The following is a 24,192-nucleotide window of genomic DNA, read 5'->3' as shown; positions in this document are numbered from 1 at the left end:
TTTGTGCCTTTGAAAATTCCCCCTATAAGTACAATATTAGTACAAGTAATTTTTTATTTTTATTTTTTGTGGTGGATTTAGGTATTCGATAAGGAAGCCCATGTTCTGTCACCCAACCACAAATGAGGATCTTTCTCGAAAGATTCTGTAAAGCCCCAATGCATTTGAATGTACTAGGACAGTGAGTGAACTCAGAAAATAATCGTCCTTGCCTTTCCTCCCGCCTGGACACACATTTTCCAAGATAATTTCCCCGCTTCTGCTCTCAGTGGAATAACAGCAGCAAGGCAGCACACCCCTGTGGCTAGAGCAAAGGTGGGCAAACTACGGCGGCCCGCGGGACCCTCGTGCCCGGCCCCAGAGCTCCTGCCCCAGGAGGCTAGCCCCCGGCTCCTCCCCCACTGATCCCCTTCTCCCACAGCCTTAGCTCACTGTGCTGCCGGTGCAATGCTCTGGGTAGCGGGGCTGCGAGTTCCTGGGGCAGCGCAGCTGCAAAGCTGTGGCCTGACCCGGTGCTATGAGCTGCACTGTGGCATGCCTGGCTCCAGCCGGGTGACGCAGCTGCCTGTCCTGGTGCTCTGGGCAGTGCGGCTGTAGCGCCGCCAGCCACCAGTGCTCCTGGCAGCGTGGTAAGGGGGCAGGGAGCAGGGGAGGTTGGATAGAGGGCAGGGGAGTTTGGGGTGATGGTCGGGGGCAGGGGTGTGGATAGGGGTCAGGGCAGTCAGAGGGGGGTTGAATGGGGGCAGGGGTCCCCGGGGGGGGCAGTCAGGAATGAGAGGAGGGGTTGGATGGGGCAGCTGGGGACAGTCAGGGGCGGGGGTTCCAGGGGTGGTCAAGGGACAGGAAGCGGGGGGGGGGGGTAGATGGGAGCAGGAGTCCTGGGGAGGGGCTGTCAGGGGGCAAGAAGCGGAGGGGGGGGGTCGAATGGGGGCGGGGGCCGGGCCACGCCTGGCTGTTTGGGGAGGCACAGCCTCCTTTACCCGGCCCTCCATACAATTTCCGAAACCCGATATGGCCCTCAGGCCAAAAAGTTTGCCCACCCCTGGGCCAGAGCCTTCCTTTGAGAGAAGCTAGAGGGCACCCAAGAATGATTAAGTTGTTCCACTGAGCTCACTATCCCACTTTGGCCAAGATGCACCGTGCCCAGCCCCCAACCAGTCAGGTCATAGGGCCATTGTTACCAGAAACTAACAAGGATTGTTAAAAGAAATCATTTTGCTACCACCATGTAGACTGGCTTCAAAATGGATCTGTCAATTTCGCATTTACACAATTAAATTTCAGAGGATTCAGATGGCAAACAGAAAAAGGAGCTTTTCTGAGTTTCGTGTCCGTTGGCATAATTGGAGACCGCAGTTTCTATCTCTGACATCCATGTTTTCTGTAAGAGGAAAAATAATGCTTGATAAACCCTAAGGACCTAAAAAAGTTTTAATAACTAAAATACCTGAACTTTAGAGTCTTGAATCTATAAAAATACATTGTACAGTGTTTGATGGGGCACCTTCTCAAAGCTTACTTCTAGAAGAGAAGGTTGATTTATGTCCATAAATTGTTCCATAAACCAGGGATCCAGATTCTCCAGTCTGGCTCAGGGCATATTACGCTCCATAAGCTGTGCAAAGTGGCCTTAAAACAACCAAGATCTCTGTGGATAGCAAAACTCTCTGCCGCCTCCTGCACCAGCCATCTCCTCACTCCCATCATCCGAGGAGGAACATGGGTAAGAGGTGGAGCTTCAAAACCCATGATTCTTCATTGGAGTAAGGTCTGTTACAGACCTTATGCCGGAGTAGGCCCCCTGCTATCCCCATTTATTCCAAGGCCATTCACTCAAGTATTCACACAGTGGAGAATCAGGGCCCGGGTTTTGTTTAGTAACACAAATAACTTTTCTATGATCCAAAAATAGGAACTTTTCACTGTTGATTAGCCTACATGTGCAAAGAGTGGAGCATAGGTTACAATATCAAGCAGATAAAGGGCAGAACAAAATTGAACCACAATTTCAGTTCAGTTCAGTTCAACTACCATGCAGTCTCTAGCTTTCCCATAGAAAACATGATTGAGAAGCCATGGTGTAATATTCCCAGCTGGGCTTCTAACTGCGCTGTAGTGCAGAGATGACACTGGTCATATCTGTGGATGGTGTCTTGGGCAACAGACAGTCTTCCTTGTTAATACTGTTACTCTGTCTATCCTAGCACTTGTGTCAGTAAAATGTATGTCACTCAGAGGTGTGAAAAAAACATCCCGGAGAGACCTAAGTTGCACCGACTAAAGCGCTGGTGTGGACAACGCTATGTCAATGGGAGATGCTCTCCCGCTGATATAGCTGCTGCCACTCGTTGGGGGTGATTTAATTATGCCAGCGGAAGAGCTGTCTCCTGCTGGCATAAAGTAGCTACACTGGAGACCTTACAGCAACACAGCTGCAGTGGTACAGCTGTGCCACTGTAAGGTCTCTAGTGTAGACATGGCCTTAGATCAGTCAGCTGTCAGAGCAGTTGGTCACGAGATACTGCTTGTGTGCTTATGACATCCGATGAGCATTGACAGACATACTAAGATAGCACCAATTTTTTTGTTGGATCACAGAGGGTTGTTACAGGCAGCTGCTGCTGCTCTCAGAGAGCTCTTCTATGTGGTGTCCAAGGTTCGATCTCATCTTCCTTCCTCCATGATATATGTGTCAGACCTCTAGAAGAAGTAAACCCCTGTGGCCTTCAGTGCTACAAGTATACTGATGGCCCCCAGATCTACATTCTCTTATCCTCAAAAGCAGATCACTTCCTCGGGTTGCAAAGCCTTGTGAGAGAAACACCTAGGTGAAAATCACCTGGCTAAAACTCAATCTGGGCAGCACAGAAGTGTTGCTGGTTGGGAAGAGAGCAGTGCTCTGAAGATCCATAATGGAGAGCATTGGTGGTGCAGATGGTGTGAGTCTCAGGGACCTAATGGACTCCTCACTGCTCCAGGACACCAAATGAAAAGTAATACTCAGAAATGTCTCTTCCCACCTGAATGGCCAGGAGGCTAATAGCTGAGCTCCTGTGTCCTATCAGATACAGAGCTAACCATGACTGTCTGCGTCATCATCTCCAGAGTCAGATGGTGTAGCACTGTATTCAGGGAAGACATTAGGGGCAAAAAAAACTGTTTTTAAGGATGTTTTCTCACTGAATGAATTAAATAAACCTGTTTTAAAAATAGAAAGATAGAAAAACAACTGCAGTCATGTGCCACTCTAAGGAACCCGCATATAAGTCATGAACAATGTTTGAATACTGGATCTTTTCTATTTCTAGCACAGACCTCTCTCTAACTTTTCATCTAAGGGAGTAACGGTTATCTTGTCTGTGGAGCAGCCAGAGTGGGGGAGGAGGGTGACAGACGTACTTTGAAGTGGGTGATCATGCCAGGAGACACCTCTCATGAGCGCCTCCTGTCAGGTGTGAACCTGCACTCTCTTTCTCTCTCTCTCTCTCTCTCTGCTCCCAGCGCCCCCTGACAGCTTGTTAATCTTCAATGGCCCAGCCCTCTGGCCAGGTCACACACAATCAATATGTGAACAAACAAATAAACTCTTTCCGGGGTAAAAAAATAAGTCCAACAGGGCCTACCATTGAGCCCTGGTTGGTATCTGCAGCCTTGTCACTAGGCTCAGTTCTCAGCCCTTCTGGGCTAGCTTTAGGCCCATCTCTGCCCTGGTATGGAGCAGTGCCCGCAGGGCTGTCTCCCTGGGGACTCTTTGCCTTATCAGTGCTTCTTGACCCAGCTTTCCAGCCAGGTTACTCCTTCAAGGTCAGTCCCCTTCTACGGGTAACAGTTCAACAAAGGGTTGGTGCTCTACAGAGTCGTCAGTCATGTCCTTGAGCCCTTTAAATTCTAGCTTTGTGCTTGGGCTTCTACATGAAACTTGTCCCCTTCTCGGGCCTTTGGCCACTCCGCCAGGTCACAACGCAGGGCCCCAACAAATAGCAACCACGTGCTGCTTCCTTTAACTCTTTTGCTATTGCCGTTCCTTGAGCCATTTCCCACGTAACCCCTTCCTCTTCACCCTTACCTCAGGGCTGAAGTTCTCAACTCCCTTCCTTCCTCACGGAATGCCAGTGCCACCAGAACCTGTCTTTTGGTTCTCACTTGAGCACCAGCAAGAGACACCTTCCTTACACCTCTGGTCCTGCCAGAAACTGACCTGCTCAGCCCTGCAGCTCCTTTTAACTGTGCTGGCTTCACTCTGGCCGCTTCCCTGCAGTCTCTCTAGGCAGACCTGGAGGACCCACCTTCACTGCTCCTTTTCCACAAGCAGGGTGTGGCAGGGCCACAAAGTCTCCAACAGAAGGCCCTGGTACACCCCGTCACAGTGATACAGCTGTGTTCTATGCAATAGTGAAATGTTGGGTTCAGGATTCTTGGGCTCAATTCCTAGCTCTAGGAGGAAGGGTGTGATCTCGTGGTATGGGTCAGAAAAGCCTTTTCGATGGGCTGTACAGCTGTGTGAATGAGACTTAGATCTGCCATATTAGAGACTTGGATTCTACTCCTAGCTCTGCCAAAGTGACTTTGTGCAATTTTTCAGTTAACTTATCTCTCACGCTCTCATATGTCTGCTGAATGTTGTCTGACTGCGCTATGCAGCGGTACAGGGAGCCTGATTTAGCTCTAATATGGAACATCCCGCAAAATCCAGTAAATCTAAGAGCAGTTCTCAGCTGCTTCAGGATGCAGTAGCCTTTTCTGAATAGGACAAGTCAATGAGAACATATCATTGGTGCTCCATGCAATGTACTGGCTCTCTTTGAAGTGCCCCATCTACTTCAAGATCCTGATCTACAAAGTTGTCAGAGGATCGCAGACAGTGTTTTTATTCTTAGACCCACAACACCAGCTGGAAACATCAGGGCCCCTTGGCTGAACTAGTCGAAAATTGTGCTGATTGTGAAGTGCAAAATGAGGCTAGCTCATTTCATGTAGGCCCTCAAAATACTGTCCAATGCGATATAGCTTTTTACAGTAATGTGGAACTGAAAGACAATGTGTCGTTGCATTATTATTAACCTATAATGCAGATACTGTTTAATATCAGGATTTTAGTGCTCAATCGTATGTTGCAGGACTCGGAGAAGATGGAAGTAAACTGGAACACTGCCAATGTTGGAGGGCAAAGTATTGTAGCAAGATTGTAACTACTTTCAGAACCTATTTCAGATGTGAGCCAGTGACTTAGGGCTGGTCCACACTGGGGCGGGGGATCGATATAGGAAACGCAACTTCAGCTACGAGAATAGCGTAGCTGAAGTCGACGTTTCCTATATCAAACTAAAAGTACCTACTTCGGGTCCACGCGGCGCAGGCAGGCTCCTCCGTCGACAGCGCTTCCTCCTCTCGGCGAGCAGGAATTCCGCAGTCGACGGGGGAGCGCTTCTGGGATCGATCTATCGCGTCCAGATGAGACGCGATAAATCGATCCCAGAAGATCGATCTCTACCCGCCGAATTAGGCGGGTAGTGTGGACCAGCCCTTAGAAGTAGAAAGGGTATATTTATTGCCTTGCCCTGGGGGCCGGAGCACTTTGTCTACCATGTTCTGTATTTTTAAGAATTAGTGTTATTTGAAAGTCTCATTTTGTTCTTCTAGGTGCTAATGAATGAAATACAACTTATAGAACCAATCTGTTATGTTCCATGAAATGCCTAGCCCACATTTAGATGCTGCAAATAAATAATAAAATGTACCGGTCTATTACTCAAAATTCAGGATGGTGTGCAGATGAAGGGGAATTTACATACTCTTGGAATCAAACTCACTTTCTTGGAGATAGATACGTTTTCATACCATACCCACTGGTATGAAATTACAATAGTTTTATAAATGTATATAATAATATATATGCAAAAATTATAATACACATTTTCAAAGTGTGGTGTGGGATAATTAGACCGACAATGTCAAAGTTTTATGGTCTTAAAAGTATTACATAAAAATTGTTTTAGTTTTTGGGAATGGCTCAGTTTCTTGATTCCTGTTATGCAGGAATTGAACTTTAATAAGTCAGAATTTGAAAAGCTAGTATGTGACCTGCTGGAGGTCCTCACTTAAAATCAGTACATGAGTACTGTAATTACAAACTCTATAACAGTGGAAGATTTGTTTAGGGAAGAGAGTAAATCAGGTCATATTTCTGTCAGATATAGTTGCTTAAGTAAAATTCTCTTTAGGAGAGATCTTTCCTTCGATAAATGTAATTTTAAAAAGGTCTTGTAAAATACAGGACTTACTTTGACCGTCTCTGTTTGTGCTTGTAGTAAGAAGACTCCGATGCACTGTTGATATCTATTTTCATGTTGTATTACAAAAGCATTTCGCAGCCCAAGGACTATAAAACAAAACAAAGCAAATGAAAGAACACACACAAGGTAAGCCACCTTATCAAAATCCCATCAGATTGATTCACTATATATCAATCATATCTTTGCGTCTCCTTGGAAAATCAGCTTTTCTGATTGCTTATTAGGGAAACACATGCTGGCAGTTTGAATTTTATGTTATGAAAAAAATAGCCTCAAATTATTTCAAAAAGTTGGTTCTGCAATTAGCTGCTTTTGAGTCTTGTTCAGGGGGGAAATGCTCTAAAGAGACATGCTATGTGCTGTATTGAAAATACTTGGGGAGATTCTGTGCTGAGCCCAAGAGACAAAGCAAAGAACTTGCAGCCCAGGAGAAAGGGGTGGGTCCATGGTAGCTTTAAACCACCTGTGCACCATCCTGACACTGGGATGCTCCCGTGGCTGGAGAGGTCCCAGGTGTAACTTAAACAGCCTGTGTGAGTTATGGCTGCCCTATAGACTCCTTACTTAGACGTAGAGTCTCCTGTGCCTAGTGGCACATAAGGCAACCCATTTTTCCCAGTGCTGTCTGTCCAGAGCAAGATGTTTGACTCCATCAGATGTTGCCATAGTGGAGATAACTTCCTGTTTGATCATCCTGCGATAGGTCATTCTTTGTCCTGCACGGCTTCTCTTCCCACCAGTGGAAGCCAACCTAAGATGCATCTTGTCCTTCTGCCCTGGGGTAGCCTGATGACCTGGCTGAACCACCGTAACCATCTCTGTCTGATTATTCAGTCCCCAGTGTGTTAACGAAGTTTCGTCTTAAAAAGCACTGCTGAAATTCATTCAGCTTTCTCTTGTACCTTTCCACCATCTGCCACGTTTCCAAGGTGTACAATTGTGTGGGAGGACAATAGCATTACACAATCTCATTTTAGTGTGTAGATGTATCTTCTTACTCTTCCAGATATTTGACAAATGGGAAAATAATCCACTGGCTTTGCTGATTCTTCCTTCACTTCTTTAGCGAGCTGACCATTAGCAGATATTGTACTTCCAAGAAGGCTGAAGTCCTTAATTCTTTCTTACTCTTTTCCATCAATCACATATCAACCAGTGTTGACAGCATTCTCCCTATCTCCATGACCTTAATCTTCTGTGTACTGATAAGTCCCATTTTGGCAGCTTCTGTTTTTTTGCTCATAAAGAGTCTTTTCGTTCCATCCAAGTTGGTATCCAACATGACTGTATCATCTGCAAAATCTAGGTCTTTCAGCTTATCTCTTGCCCAAATAACACCAGTGATCTGGGCGGCAGCCATTGCTCTTCTCATCACAAAGTCCGTGACAATGCAGAAGAGAAGTGGGGAGAGTATGCAACCTTGCCTTGCACCACCAGTAACAATCAGTGTCTCCATTCTCTGTCCTGACACAGCAGGCACACTCATCATACAAAGCTTTTATCCAATTAAATATGTGAAAACAGGGTCTGAATGAATGCCTCCCTGACAGCTAGCTCGGAAGGGAAGAGACTATGGGTGTGTTATGTAAATACAGTTTTCTCCTGCTCTGTTTACATGTTCATCAGATACAGCTGTGTCAAAGGATCAACTGTGGCTGGTGTTGGGTACAAATTACCTTAGTACTGAATGCAGGGGTAGTGAAATATGGTTATCAATGTTGTAATTATTGTAGGAATACAGGAAAGCAGGACTGTGCTTAACCTGTCCCAAATGGGGGGGGGGGGGCGCCCTCAGTTGAAAGAACCTCATTAAGCAGGGGCTTCAATGTCAGAGCCCTGTGAAAGTAAAAGGGGTGGGGATAGGAGTCCCGGTGTCCTGGTCAGGAGGCTGCACAACCCCCCTTCCCATCCCCCCCAGGGTCCTCTCTAGACTGGCTTAACCTGTTCTTCCCCCCTTTCAAAGAATAGAGCTAAATAGGCTTCATTAGAAGCCTCTCTTGTTATTTTAATTGTTCAATCAGAGCTGAAACCACTTGTGGTAGGACTGTGTTTCTGCCCTGCTGAGGGCTAAAATCATGAGAGCTGAAATCACTTGAGAGGGGGCAGTGTTTCTGCCCAGCCTGCAAAAGAGCTGAAAATCACTGAGACACTGATGTGCAGACGTCACAGCAGAGGCAGAAGGTGACTGACAGTCAGCTGGCGAATGAGTGACCAGCAGGGCGGCGGCGAAGAGGTGTGATGAGCAGCCAGCAGGGCGGCGGTGGAGAGGCGTGATGAGCGGCCAGCAGGGTGGCTGGTGGAGACATGTGATGAGTGGCCAGCAGGGCAGCGGCAGAGAGGCGCAATGAGCAGCCAGCAGGGTGGCTGGTGGAGGGGCGCAGCAAGGGCAGTGAGCAGGTGGCCGGTGAGCAGCCAGCAGAGCGAGTAAGATGCCTCTTTACCCCCCACCCATGGTGGGAGGTGAACTCTGCAGATGCACCTCTGAACTCTGGGTCTGCACTGACCAAGGACAACAACTGTGAGTGGGGTGCAGAGAAGGGTCGGGCACGTGAAAGGGACTTTTGGGTTGATGGACTTAAGACCCTGAAGGGAAAAGGACACTGCCCAACTTACTTGGGGATGGGCCTTTTACTCATGGTTTATGTTTATGAACCCTATTTGCGGTGTTTTCCCAAATTAACTCTGAGTTAATTCCTCCTCTTATTAAAAGTTTCTTTTCTACACTTGGACTCTGCTTGCGAGTGGGGAAGTATTGCCCCAGGGATGGTATGTAATTTTCCCAGGTTACTGGGTGGGGACTCGAGCCAGTTCTGTTTTGTATCGATGGAAAGGAACCCCTAGATATTGAACCTGGCCCTGGTTGCTGCTGGCTCCACCTGGTAGAAGGGTTACACATGTTTGCTGAAATTCCACAGAGTTTCACGAACTTCTAGAGAGCTTCTTTATCAAACAGTTTTATAAATTCAATTAAATTGAAAACCATCTTCTGCTGGTATTCTAAGCCTTTCTCAATAAGTTTTGGGAAGGCGGAAACCTGGTCTGAACACCACCCAGTGGGTTGAAATCCACGATGTTCTTCCTAAGTACTTCGGCAATGGCAGTTTTCATCCTATTCAAACTGATAATGCCAAACGCTTTTCCAGGTACAGATAGGAGTGTCACCCCTCTCCAATGAACACAAATAAGCTGGTGCCCCTCTTTAGGGATCATGCAGATAACACCTCTTAGGCTTCAGCACTGCCTGGAATCTCCACAGCACTCCATGTTGTGGTCTGGCCCCCAGCATGCTCCTGACATCAAGGCTTATGATAGGGTCCTCTGAAAGATAGTCTTGTGGTTGTCTTCTTCAGTGCCTGCTCTGGGCAAATCTTCCTCTAATCAGTTAATGGGGCTTTGAGAGACCCTTTATGTTACCCTGGCCCTTTGACCTGGCATAAAGGGGCTGAAGAGGGGTGAAGAGCTTTCATACGTTTCCTTAAGATTTTCCATCAAAACAGAGTGGAATCAATTATAATTGAAGTAAGAAAGTAACTTAGACCTTTTAAAAAGGAAAAGCAAAATGGAAAGGTTTTAAAGGTTGGTGTTCCAAGCAATGTCGCTATGCAGTAAATAAGGGGTTTCCCATGGCCTCCTCCCAACACCTTCTTTGTCCTCACCACCGGACCTTCCTCCTGATGTCCGATAACGCTTGTGCTCCTCAGTCCTCCAGCAGCACACCCTCTCACTCTCAGCTCCTTGTGCCTCTTGTTCCCAGCTCCCCACACTCACTTCCTCTCCTCTGGTTCCCTGACTTGACTGGAGTGAGCCCTTTTATAGCATCAGAGGGGCCTTAATTAGAGTCAGGTGCTTAACTGCCTCACCTGACTCTTAGCAGGTTAATTGGAGTCAGGTGGTCTATTAGCCTGGAGCAGGTCTGCTCTGGTCACTCAGGGAACAGAAAACTACTTATCCAGTGACCAGTATATCTCCCTTCTGCTACTCTGCTGTTCCCAACTGGTCTGGGTCTATCACACTAAGTAGACGGTGTTTGGAAGTTGCAGCTCAGGTTGGAGCACAGGCTATGAAGCCCATCCCCCCCCCAAAGGTTCAGAGCCTGAGCCTCAACTCCAAGTGCTGACTACACAGCTATTTTTAGCATATTCATGTGAGTCTATCGACTGGCCTGGGAGGCTTGCTCCAAAATGCGGTAGACGTATTCTTAAGTGCTCTCAGGTGACATAACTCTTTGTCAGATGCTCTATTCTTTTTCACACTTGAAATTCACAGGGGTGTTGAGATCATAGACGTCGTTGATTTATTGCTGTTACGTAGTAAATTCCTTGCAGACATTACTTCACACAGATGCAGCACTGCCTCTAACGCTGAAGGTTGATTTCAATTCCAAGACAGGACTGCAAGTGCCCTAATTCAATAGAACTCTTGGGCATGGGTTTATCTTTAAGCGTGTCTCTAATACCATCTCTGTTCAGCAAAGCATGTGCTGAATCATCTTGGATTTCAATGCAGAGCACAGCTGTGCTTGGTTTTGTTCCTGTTTTCAGTGGTGTGTACACCAGACATTTCTCTACCCAAATGGCCCACGCTGCACAATCCCCTCTGACTTCAATGGAGCCAGGATTTCATCCCAAATGCTTAGGTCTGAGAAGTTGTTATGGGGACTTTCCCTGGTGCCTTGCATTTTGGGCTGCAGTTTCCCTATTACACCCTTTCTCCCTCCTGGGGTATGTGCTGGGGTAGCATTGCAACACTGAGCCTTGGAGTGGGCCCAATTCTGATTTCATTAATTGTTTTTATTCCCTGCTTCCATTAATGCAAGTGAGATCAGAACCTGGCCCATTTATTTTACATTTAGTACTGCTGGGAGGACAGAGCAAAATTCAATCGGAGAGTGCGGGGTGGGATCACCTCCCTGCAAATGATGCCCCTGGCCTGAGGTTAGCTTTTAAAAGCATATATCCCAGAGGGCAATGCAGAGGTCAGGCTGCCAAGACACGCCAATCATCTCTAAATTTGCTGTATTTGAGGTACCTTTTTGAGAACCATTTAGTTCACACCATTTGCTTTGGAGCTGTGTGCTTTTATGTAGTATTTGCTCTTATAAAATGCCTCTCATCAAAGTGCCAATCAGACCTCAAAACACTCCTGGGAGATACCAGCAGGTAAGTGTTATATAATCCTCATTCTGCAGCTGGGGAAAGTGAGCTGCAGAATAGTTAAACTACTGGCCCGGATTGTTAAGTACAGCAAATCCATAGCAGCACTGGGGCTATAACTCAGAACTCTTGGCCCTTAGTTCTGAGATCTACAGGGAATACAGCTATTCCGTTTTAAAGATGAAATTTTCGGAACTACTGTAAGAGACTCTCAATAACATCAATGACAGAGAATCTACACTTCACAGCAGTAAAGATTAGTAATCTTTACTGGAGCAGCATATCTGTGTCTGTAAGGAAGTGTCCTTCCAGCTTACAGGCACAGGATTCTCAACAGAGAGAGATCATAAGGAATTGCAAAGTTTAAATTCCGAGCAGAGATGTTAAAAGGCACGTTGCTCCTTATGTACCTTCAAAGACAGATTTCCACTATTACTCTTATATCTCTAGTACATGGCCCTGGTGTTTGAGTATAGCTTTGCCTTTAGGACAGGCTTCCTAGCATTATGAGGGTAAGACTTCTCATCATTGGACTGATATGTGGCAGGCTTGAGGCTAGAATTAGTGTGTGTAATTATACAGCTCTTGTCTGCTGATAGAATTCTGCTCTGAAGGGTACTGCCTTACTATTGCAATGGACTATTTCTGCAGTCAGCTGGATTTCTTTCCAGGATAGGACCTGCCTTCAGTAATGTGACAGATGAGCTATATTTATCAGATTAAAAATCAAGCTTCCAACTATGATTAATTTGACTACTGCCGGTCAGCATAATCCAATAAAAATACAGCTCTGAGAGCATTTCTCAAAATATTCAACACTCAAAAGTTACCAGCAGTGAACTCTATCCTGCAGGCTGCACATAAATTTCCGTCACTTCCATTCCGTTTTCACAAGCTCATAACTTTCTAGGACATTTATCTTTTGGGCTGAAAATGTCCATTCTCTGTTCATTGTTTAAGGAAAGAAACCCTGCCAATGGATTTTTTTTAAAATCAGGGTCAGATCACGGATGGCTGCAGTGTGAACTGTAAGCTCTTTGGGGGCCTGGGCAGCTTTTTCTGTGTTTGCACAGCAGCTAACGCAATGGGGCCCTGGACTAGGACTGTGGTCCTTGGCACTATTGCAATACAAAGAAAAGCTGCTCCGGACACAATCTGTAACAAGCAGTGTGTGCACTGGTAGGCTTGAGGGTAGGAGAAAATGTGAAAATAAAGCAGCATTGGATTGAAAATTGCTTCTGGACTAGGCTCAGCGTTTTAGCAGAATTCGTTAAATCCCCATTAAATATTCTTCCATGCAGCATGAGAGGCACAGCATCTGCTCCTCTCGGATCACTGCGGAGACAGCTTTAATGGGAGTGATTGTAAATATCTCATTAAAACGTGCAGCCAAATTGTCCCCATGAGCTCCCATAACATTGCAGACGAATAAACTGAGGGGAAATTTTGAATCCTGCTACTTTTAGGTGTGGCGGCAAGATTCTGTATATTCTAAGATTTCTTTTTAAAAAATACCCCGCTCTCAAACCCTCCCCCCCCATGTCTCCTTTTTCTGTTGCAGAGGGTACAACTCTCACAGTGTAATCCGCTGTGCTGCTGCTGTTAGTTCAGCCTTGCAGAAACTCTTCTCTAGCAGCTGGGAACTCCCCTACTGCATCCACTTCAGTGGGGCCTAGACATCAAAATCTAAGCGGGGAACCACTTAATAACCTTATTAGGCACAGAAAATATTTTCTCAAATCATTAGGAAATTATATAAAAATCCCTCTGCTAATGCTAGTGCTGAGCATAGGCCATTCCTTAATGCCAGAAGGAATCCGCTGATGTTATAAATGTTTTGCACTCTGACACCAGCACCAGCCAGTTACTTAACTCTAAAAATCCCACTGCCAGACCCTGAGGGAGTCTCGGGGGTGGGCTCTGTCACATCATATCCCAGATCATAGGCAGTGGAATCACCCACTGCTGCAAAGTTCCCAAATGGATCCTCACAGGCTTCAGTCCCCACAACTGGCTTTTAGAAAACATTTGATGGTGTAGTGTAACACCGACAGACCCCAGTCGTCGGCGGGTGGGATTGAACCTGGGACCTCGGGAGCTAAATACATGAGCCTCTACTGCATGAGCTAAAAGCCATCTGCCCCTTACCTAAGGCTGTAGAGCAGACTCATTAATCTCTAAGGGTACGTCTATACTACCCATTGGAACAGTGGGTAGTGATTGATCTATCGGGGATTGATTTATTGCATCTAGTGTAGACGCGATAAAATCAATCCCCGATCGCTCTGCCATCAACTCCGGAACTCCAGCTCGCAAGAGGCGGAAGCAGAGTCGACGGGGGAGCAGCAGTGGTCGACTTGCCGCTGTCCTCACGACCAGGTAAATCGACCTAAGATACGCAACTTCAACTACTTGAATAGCATAGCTGAAGTTGGCGTATCTTAGGTCGACCCCGTCCCCTCCCAGTGTAGACCTAGCCTAAGTGGTCTTGGTGCCACTAGAGGGGATAGAGCTCCACACCCAAGAGGTGTGTGGGTTACAGTAGCTCATATCTTCTCCTATCTAGTTGTCCTTGCACTAGTCCCAGAGATCCTACTGCTGAGTTTGGTGTAATGCCAGCCCATATGGCTACCACCGGAAAAAGCCCATGAAAAAATTGCTCACAAATCTCGTAAACTACCAGGTCTGAATAAGGACTTTAAAGTCACTTTTGGTGGCCCTGCCCTGGGAATTGCAATTGACTCTTAATGTGGCCAGATTGACAATATTTGGGTGCACGATGGTACACAAGGCAGATGTTTTGCAGAACACTATGAAAGGGTGTAGGGGTTTTTATGTATATATTTAATTAGCGGCTGTGAATGTAAAGCCCCATGAGCTACCATGGATTGTCCAGGATTGGGGTAGTGCAAGTCCTCCTGACCCCCAAAGAAGATTTGCCTTTTTCCCCCAACTCAAGATCCTCCCAGGCCATGTTTAACTGTTGACCTGAAAGTCAGCCACTTGTGGGGAGAAACTTAATGATACTCACATTAATAACTGAATTTTGGATCTAAGTCAGAATATTAACTACAAAGTCCTACCAATAAATTACAAGAATGAAATTCAGTATTGTTGTAGAATCATAGAATAGAATAATAGAATCATAGAATATCAGGGTTGGAAGGGACCTCAGGAGGTCATCTAGTCCAACCCCCTGCTCAAAGCAGGACCAATCCCCAACTAAATCATCCAGTCGTGTTGGTTCCAGGTTATTAGAAAGAAAAGGTGGGTGAGGTAATATCTTTTATTGGACCAACTTCTGTTGATGAGAGAGACAAGTTTTGAGCTTACATAGAGCACTCCTTCAGGTCTGGGAAATCTGTCCCACTTTGCTTTTAGCTGTGATGCTTGGAGCACGTTTCCTAGACCTGAAGACAAGCTCAGTGTAACTCGAAAGCTTGTCTCTCTCATCAACAAAAGTTGGTCCAATAAAAGATATTCCCTCACCCACCTTGTCTCTCTAAGAATGAAATTCTTCATTTAAACTGAGCCTCCAGGATGAAATTATGCGGAAACACCAACACTGGAGCCTGAGTGATTCAGTTCTAACCCTTGGTGCCTCTTACAAGAAATTAGGCTGCCTATCTCTGTTCACGGGGAGGAGCTCTCTACTGCCTGTGCCTCCCTCCTGTTTGATGTTGTTACTTTGCACCACTCTGAACTCATAACGAAGGAACCTTTATGCTTAAGGTCTTCTGCTCAGATCAGAAGCCACTACATCTGTCATGTGATAGCATTATCCTCATTATTATTATTTATTATTGTTAAGTACCAGTGATGTGTCCAGCATTTGTACCAGACACAAAAATGAAGTCAGTCCCTTCCCTTGGGGGGGCGGGGTGGTGGTGTCACTCTAAAACACAGACTCAGAGGAGACAGGATGCACTAAGAGACCAGAGAGGGAGTTAAGTTACAGTTTAATGAGTTATTCTGAATGACTACTTTCTGCAGTGTGACATGGTGATAGAGAGGTGTTCTGGGATGATTAGGGTTTGTGGACATTGTGGTCTTTAGGAAGGATCTGAATGGGAAGGAAGTGGAGACCCGGTGTCCTGGGATATAGAGGTGTCCCATGCACAGTGGGCAGCATGGAAATCGCACAGAGACAGGAATGGCAGAAGTCAACAAGTGGAGCATTAAGGCTATGTTAACTGATGGACTGAAGGGGGGATGCAGGCGGGGTGGGGGGGAGAGAAGAAAGACATACGGCTCAACACTTTGATGACGTGGTTCCAGATCTGCTGCAGCTTTTACATGTGATCTGATAGAGCACTAGCTGGACAGCTAAAATACTGTACACTGGCAAACATTTCATTACATTGCAATAGTCCAGCTCATTGGATTTCTCATATTACATGCCCAAGAGGTTTCTTGAGCAATAAGAATTTGTGTATGCCCAAACTAGCACATTCAAGATCAGAGAGATTTAAGGAGCCACTGTTTTTTAATTCTGACGCTAGTGCTTTTATCTCCTTGTTAGTTGTGTTTGTTCTCTTTGCTGCCTGGCTTGGCAGTGGTGCAGAATGCCGATGAGTCAGGATGGATGAACTTCCAGGCTAGCATAAATTCTGTGGGTTTCAGGTTTGTTTTTAATATCTGTGGATTTGGGAGGCTAGATTGCTCAGTGGACAAGCAGTAGGATTTTGACAGTTAACTTGACTTGTATGTGGGACCGAAACATTTTTAACAGATGGCCCTGTGTTATTTCTATAACTCAGCATTGGGCTCTAGGAAGCTTTAAACTGAAGTGAGCATTAAAGGTGGTAAACTCCCCACCCAAAACTCTAGGGCCACTTTATAGGGCTCCATAGCCCTGGGAGAAAGTGGCCACTCTCTATAGGATTCTCTTTCTCTCCAAAGCTACAGGGAAAAGCAACACAAATTACAATAGCTAGGCTCCCGTGACTTGCATGGCTTCTGCTGTCATCCTTGGAACTCCCCCCACTCCCTACTCCCATGATTCAGGAGGCAAGTGACTCTCATGGGAACTCTCTGGTGGCAGGCCTCCCTTAGGAACCATTCGATGCTGGGGCAGGAGGGAGGTGAGTGGGCGGGTGCATGTGGTGCAAAGGCCAGGGGCTCTATGTATACACTGTACATAGAAAGCTGCCTTACAAAATATACAAAACGCATTAAACATACCTGTCACATGGAATGGATCAATATTTTTGAGTGTCAGTCTGTCTAGTGGAATGGGCTGGTCCAGGACTGTACAAGAACCACCATCTTTTACCAAAGACTGCAGCTCAGGAGAAAAGGAAGGGCATACAGGTATTAAACCAACGTCTGAGCCCCCGTATTTCTGAAAATGGGAAGGGAAAGCACTTGATTATATAGTCACCAAACTCCTCTGTATGTTTTCAAACTCTAGCCACTATACATCTCTCAAAACTTGTTTTCCCCGCAGAATGTGCTTAGAGGCCTCATGTATATACTCAAGTATCCAGGGGCGGCTCCAGGCACCAGCGCAGCAAGCGTGTGCCTGGGGCGGCAAGCCACGGGGGGCCGCGTGCCGGTCGCCGTGAGGGCGGCACTCAGGCAGCCTTCGGCGGCATGCCTGCAGGAGATCAGCCGGTCCCACGGCTTCGGTGGCAATTCGGCGGCGGGTACGCCGAAGGTGTGGGACCGGCAGATCACCCGCAGAAACGCTGCTGAATCCGTGTGACCAGCAGACCGCCCGCAGGCGTGCCACCGAAGGCCGCCTGACTGCCGTGCTTGGGGCGGCAAAAAACATAGAGCTGCCCCTGCAAGTATCAGGGGGTAGCCGTGTTAGTCTGTATCCACAAAAACAACAAGGAGTCCGGTGGCACCTTAAAGACTAAAAGATTTATTTGGGCATAAGCTTTTGTGGGTAAAAAACCACTTCTTCAGATGAAAGTCTTTCACTCCATGCATCTGAAGAAGTGAGGTTTTTTTACCCACGAAAGCTTATGCCCAAATAAACCTTTTAGTCTTTAAGATGCCACCGGACTCCTTGTTGTTCATGTATATACTAAGCCTCAAAATAAAACGTTTTTCTGTTATCGTCTGAACAACCTCCAAAGTATGCAGCTAACCTGCATATTAAAAATCAAAATCAAGTCCAAGTGCACAAAACAAACCATAATAGTTTTTTTCAAATGCCTTGTTTAACACAGGTTACTGTTCTCTTCACACTTGTGGGTTTATCGCTGCTAGAAAATACGCCAAGTGTAGAACCCTGTGCAGTCCATAGGGGTGGCTCGGTACTGACGCCTGTAATGAGGGATTTGCAAAGGGCCACAAACGTGATGCAGCGCCTCTGAAACATGATTCACGCATACACAGGGCAAACCCTCCTACGGGGGCCTGCATGTGTGGTTCAGAGCAGTGGTTCTCACCCTTTCCAGACTACTGTGCCCCTTTCGGGGGTCTGATTTGTCTTGCGTACCCCAAATTTCACCTCACTTAAAAACTACATGCTTACAAAATCAGACATAAAAATCTCACAGCACACTATTACTGAACAATTGCTTTCTCATTTTGTCTGTGTGAAGTTTTAGTTTGTACTGACTTTGCTAGTGCTTTTTATGTAGCCCGTAGTAAAACTAGGCAAATATCTAAAAGAGTTGATGTACCCCCTGGAAGACTGCTGCGTACCCCCAGGGGTACACATACCCCTGTTGAGAACCACATGACTGGGAATGTGACTGTCATGGTGTTGCTGACATAGACTCTAACCTGTGCTCTTTCAAAACCTATAAAATGTGACAACTGCTGTCTGTTTAAAACCACATCTAATTCAGACAGTGTCTCCTGCAATCATCTATTGCATTACAGCATGTCACCTTTGCTAAGTCATTACATGATCTTCATAAATTTAACTGACTTTGTACTCAAAGACACTGGAGCCTCAAATGCCTAATGCCTGTTCGGTGGTGAATAATTAATAATACCTAGCTTTTATATAGTGCATTTCATCAGCAGACCTCAAAGTGCCTTACAAAGGAGGTATCCTTGCTCCCATTTTATGCCTGGCAAGGGCAGTGGCAGAGATAGAACCCAGAGCATCTGAGTATGTTGCTATTCTTTCCACGAGGCTAACATTTTCACTGTTTCTCTCTGCTTTTCCCCTTTAGCTCCCAAAGGTTCTGATTTCTTTACACAAAAGACTGCAATTTTATAGGATTGATATGTACCATTAAAGTGCCCAGCACACTTCAGAAGATGTAGTTGGCTTTAGAGATCCAGTATGTTGGGTATGGGAACTGCGGGAACGGTAAAGGAATTAAAGAAATGTCCAGTAATACACACCTTGGACACCATATCAGCCCTATAACATCAGACCTTTATACACATCTCCTGTCATTTAAATTGCCCTGAAGAACTACTGTGGTGTGTTTTACTCTTTGCTATTTATATTAAAAAATATATTACTATCCTTCATATACATTATTCCACTTGCATTTTTCTCTTTAAAATAATTCTTCCAATATACTTGCATAAATATTTTCCAAGCTGCAAAAAATACATACAGTAAGTGTGACTGTTTCTGCCCATTGTTACCTTTTTGTTGCGTTTAGTTTTGGTAATTAATAGGAAATCATTGAATAGAAAGAGGTAGACATCAAGGATCCTTGTACTTTCTGAGGAGAAAAACAAAACAGTAGCATGATTGTTTTGAGGAACTGCAATTTCTATTCTAAAGCAGATCTTAAGCACATTTTAAGCAGACCTCCAAATGTGGCACTCCACCACTCAATATCTCTTTTGTGTTCTCACACACTCCAGACTTGAAAGGCATTCTGCTTTGTCATTTTGGCCATTCATAATTGTGGCACATTGCAGCCACATTATCATAAAAGACCAGCAGTTTCTCATTGCCAAAATAACTCAGATCATATATCTTTGAACACAGCTACAAAGAGCAGCATGCTGTCGACCAAACAACTCACTTATGGGTCACCAGGGAATATTAACCCTATGGCAACTGCAGACACATAATGAGGGCAAATTCCAGTGTTCATCTGGATCCCTTAAAAATAGTTGTACAAAGTCTCACCCCATTGTGCCTACATGATACAGCTCAGATTTTCATGTTGATGGCATTATAAAGGTCCTTCAGTAACTACACAACGTAGAGTGGACTCAACTTCCATCACTACCTTGGCGGTAAGAGAAGAAATAGTGAAACAAAAGTCTTTTAAGGGCAAGTTATTTTTTATAAGTATGTACTGAAGTCTTCAAGGTGGAGGCCCCGGTCCTGATTGGGGCTTCTAGGTGTTCTAGTAGTATAAACAATGAGTAATCATGCATCAGAAGCAAAGGTGATGGTTTCAAAGGGAAATAGGGAAACCCAAGGATCCTGGAATGTGGCAAACCATTTAGAGCTCTGGGAGTCTGTTGGATCAAATGCCCAGAGGGTGGAGCTTGCACCTCAGTCTATCGTTGGGGCTCCCTCTACAGGTTTCCAACCTGCAGTTGTTTCTTTTTATTTCTTGCATGGTCCTGTCTCGCTACTCTAGTCTCTTCCAGAATCACTTCCTTTCTCTTCTGCAGACCTTATCCTTTCCTGCCCTTTCCTCTTGTCTGTCCCTCTTCTCTCTTACCAGCAATATTCTTATTGTATAACGCTTAGCTGTATTGACTCCAGTCCACACCCTTTCATGCTATCACTGGCCACTCATAAGCCTTTTATATCTGGTGTCTTCACCCCGCCTGTTACTTCTGATGCCCAAGATAGGAGCACTCCAGGACCAGCATTAAATAAAATGTTAACTTCAGAAGGTGTGGTGCCGTTAGGAAATTCCATACTCAGAATGTTTGTCTTGAAATGAACAATCTCTTAAAATGCATTTCTATTCTCAGTGTTACAGGTCAGACTGGGACAGCCAGAACTTTCACTTACAGGCAATCTGGAGAATGGGAAAATAGTTCATTGAGTGCTTGTTCTGAAATGTTTTAGTTTGGAAACGACTTGGTTTATTTCAGGAGGCAACAGCAATAGCTACTAGAGGTTAACGATGTCATGGACTAGCCACTTGTAGGAAGCAGGGCTGGATTAAAGATTTTGGGGAGCCCCCTAACTGAAGTGGGAAGCCTGCAGGGGGAATAATTGGAGGGTGCCCATCCTGCACTTACCCCGCAGTGGCTCCTGTCCTGCACTGGCTCTTGACACAGCGTGCAGGCGGGGCCCTTCCCCCCCCACAATGCCACACCCCACTGCTTCCTGGCCCCGGGGTTTTTGTGTGTGTGTTGTTTTTCCTCTGGGTGGTCAGGTTGCCCCTGAGCTGGGGGCCCTGTGCAAGTGAACCGAGTGCACATTGGTTAATCGGGCTGGCTGGAAGGCTGTGGGAGCTACAATGAGAATCCCCCTTTATCTCATCAGGGATTCAGGACACTACAAACAGTACACCACCAAGTAACATGAGACTCCCCATCTTATTTGTTTAAAACTTACTTTCCTCGGGCCTCTTAAGGCCCAAGTATCATATTCAAGCTCTTGTATAATTTTTGTCATAGCTCCTTCATGCTTAGCAGTGGTATATATTTGATCACATAGTGTTACCTGGATTATACTGATGTACATTTTTTATTGTAAACTCTATCCAGTAGTCTGTCTAGTCTATGTACAGTAGCTAATCTGTTATGTTTTATTCGATTTGTGCTAGGTACTTTTGCCCATCATTGTCTTACAGTTTCTACAGTGGCTGCACCTATTATGTTTCCTTTGATTTTGTGCTGGTGGGGGAAGGTATTGTGAGCTTGAGCAAGTATTTCTTCTACTTATAACAACATAAGGATAATTGATCCTTTGAATCCATTTGCTGCTGGGAATTGAGGTTTTCATTTTGAAGGTGGTGAGGTTTGTGGCCAGCCTGACTTTCAGCCATGAGTCCCAGAGCCGTGAGCCAGCTACTAAGAACTGCATCTTCCACATACCATCCCTAATATTCATATGTGGTACATTATGCTGAGATGGTGTGGCAGGCTCCAGTCGGGATTTCTGGGCCCTTGTCTGTTTGCTTCTGATTCCCAATACTGCTTTAACATAAGGTTTTGATTACACTATTTTAAAATGGTAGGAGGAGACATTTTAGTCATGGAATGTCCAGTGAAGTAAACCTGTTTCTTAGGATGGAAGCTATGATCAACATTTTACTCATTTTCCTTTTGGTTTCAAGGTGTAATAAGAAACAACCCAGTTTCGAGAGAATTATCTCAGAGTAAAAATGCTGGGCACCTCAGGGTGTTGACACTGGGCTTGGAGACACACAGCACACCTCAGTATCAGACTGTGTGTGTTTTTAAATCTGTGTCTTTAGGAGATACTTTCCCATTTTCAGCATCTCAACCTGGTTAGAATTATGTTTATTCATTTTCATCTTGAAAATGAAAAGATCAAGAAATATTGCCAAACCACGCACTCTCTCAGATTGCTTATGTTAGCTAAAAGAAGTTAAGCTTGCATATTTATTTCTGCAAGATTTAGGGACATGCCATCCTATCTGTCTTCAATGTAAATTTCTTCCTGCAAGAAATGTAGATCCTTGATAAGTACCAGTACTTAATCTCATCAGCAGTGGACAGCTCAGGTGATGGGGGTTGCTGGCTGAAAGTTTGGGGATGAGAGGAAGAGCTGGATTAAAAAAACTTGTGCTCTGCCCCCTTCTGCCAAACCCTCCCAAACAATAGCAATGAATTTTTGTAAGTTAAAAAAGAATTGTATTAATTTATGCCTCAACCATTACACCTGTTCTACCACCTTACATTTTCATCTCCCTGTTGCTGGCCTGTGTCTGTGGGGGGAGGAGAAATCTTGGTCTGGTCCCCTCATCCACATTTGATGATAGTTGTGAGGGTAGGAGAAAGGTGAATCACAACTTCTACACCTTATTGTCTTTGCCTCAGTGCCTGGCTGCACTAATCAGGGAATTTTAAACTGAAGACTTTTTTCTCATGCCTAAACCACCACTGAGACCTTTATCCCACCCCAGTGTGCTGTTCTCAGTGCCTCTTCTGTGCTCTGTCTTCCTTGCACTTGGATAAGGACAGGGGTGCTGACGCTGCCCAGTCTCTACCTCACACTCAGGTAGGGATGAGCATGCTCAGCCCCTGCTGCCTCATGCTCAGATAGGGATGTTGACTTATTCATCCAATGAGACAAACCTGCACGTCTTTACAACATGATGCTTGTGCTGCAGCGATACGACGTTGTGTTATGTTGTGCCACAGCAACACAATGTGATGCTGCTGGGATTGACATGAAGGACATGTTCCAATGCTGTAATATACTGCAGCTGGGCAAGATCATGTCACTGGTGGGATAGTCTCAAGAGTCCCCTGTTTCAATAAGCTTTTCCTCACCAGCAGCGGGCACAATCTAGTGTGGTAACACCTTCCTCCTTGAAGACATCCACCAAGGCTAATCCCTTAGAAAAATTGTTTATAACTTAGGAGAGATGAAAAAAATGTTTTTTTTATTCTTTCCTTAATCTTACATATGGCACCTAGATACTAGTAAAGCGATGGATGCATTAGAACTGCTTAGATACCTAGATCAATTACACAATAACAAGGACGCCTTTTTACAAATCAGTCTCAACTTCCTCTGTGTTCCCTGAGCCACAATCCTGAATATCACAATAGTAAACCAGCTCTGAAATTTGGACATTGGCCAGTCAAGCTGATTCCTTCAGCATTTAGCAGGTTGACCATCCAGATGTGACAATAACCAATCACACAGATTACTCTCCTCTTGGCAGTTTAGCTATTTCTCACTCGCTGTATAACATGTTGCAAATTTGTTTTTCTTTGATCCACATTTCTAATTAAGCAGTGGGGCACAGATCCGTGCTGTACTGACCATACAGAATATGTTGCTGTAATGCTGGCACATGAATAAAATGGCATTTACCTGCAAGAGTTAACCTCCCTTCATGAAGAAGCTGTCTATTTGAGGAAGACAAGATGTTTTCACTCATGTTTTCTCTTAAAATATGTTTCAGACACTTGGAAGAAAAAATAGAAAAGAGAATCATACAAATTTGACCTGGAACTGGAAATTGACCAGTTGTTAAGGAGTCTGAGAAATACTCTTCGTATTTGTAGGATGTGCAGGTTTATATCAAACTAAGCATGGCCGACAACTACCAACTTAGCATGGCCAGGGTTTTTTCAGCAATACTATGGATTAAACAAATTTAATTCTTTGAAAATTCAAACTGGGATCATCTTCTTTAGAGTGAATTTAACAGCACTGAACATCAAGGTGAGCCCCACTTAGCAACTGTACCATAATGTCACTTAATGGCAGGCTTCAAAGGCAAGGGGAGGTCAATGGGTCACCTCAGCAGAAAGCAGAACCCATTCTCATGGAAAATTCATATTTTTACATTATTCAAATGCTAACCTGAATTTCTTAGTTTCATCCTGGGAAGTGGGGAAGGTGAACAATTTTGCATGGTTTTACCTCAAAACCAGCTAATAAAGGAATAATAATAAGTAAGATTTGTATCAATCCTATACGATTCTTGGGTTGGGATACTGCTTCAGCTCCCTGGAGTAAGCAGCGTGGATCTCCCATAGATTGTTGGGCCAGGTGACATTCCATCCTTAGAGCCAAGTGCAGTAGAAACCCTTTCCACCTCCCAAAAGACAGACCCTGAACTTCAGAAGGGGAAAGGAGGACTCTGGTTACTGCCAGAAATGCGGCAGCAGGGAACAGTCCTTCTCTCCAGCCCTGA

At 45.2% G+C, this 24,192-nt stretch overlaps 1 protein-coding gene across 1 annotated transcript in view; it reads right to left on the bottom strand.

Moving 5' to 3' along the window:
• Nucleotides 1–1,273: 1,273 nt before the first annotated feature.
• The window catches only part of PLEKHG7 (pleckstrin homology and RhoGEF domain containing G7), a 53,325-nt gene continuing 30,406 nt past the window's right edge, over nucleotides 1,274–24,192 (bottom strand). Inside the window, exons 9-13 of the mRNA XM_029910869.1 lie at nucleotides 23,364–23,457; nucleotides 19,013–19,092; nucleotides 16,631–16,790; nucleotides 6,282–6,379; nucleotides 1,274–1,381 (exon numbers count right to left, since the gene is read on the bottom strand). Of these exons, the coding sequence (XP_029766729.1) occupies nucleotides 1,274–1,381; nucleotides 6,282–6,379; nucleotides 16,631–16,790; nucleotides 19,013–19,092; nucleotides 23,364–23,457 (540 nt within the window). The remainder of the gene's footprint in view (nucleotides 1,382–6,281; nucleotides 6,380–16,630; nucleotides 16,791–19,012; nucleotides 19,093–23,363; nucleotides 23,458–24,192) is intronic.

The sequence above is a fragment of the Terrapene carolina genome, unplaced genomic scaffold (genome assembly GCF_002925995.2).
Source record: "Terrapene carolina triunguis isolate 2854851 unplaced genomic scaffold, T_m_triunguis-2.0 Scaffold68, whole genome shotgun sequence".
NCBI classification, from domain to species: Eukaryota; Metazoa; Chordata; order Testudines; family Emydidae; genus Terrapene; species Terrapene triunguis.
Note: the sequence above shows the minus strand (reverse complement) of the source record. Positions and strands in the feature narration are given on the sequence as shown.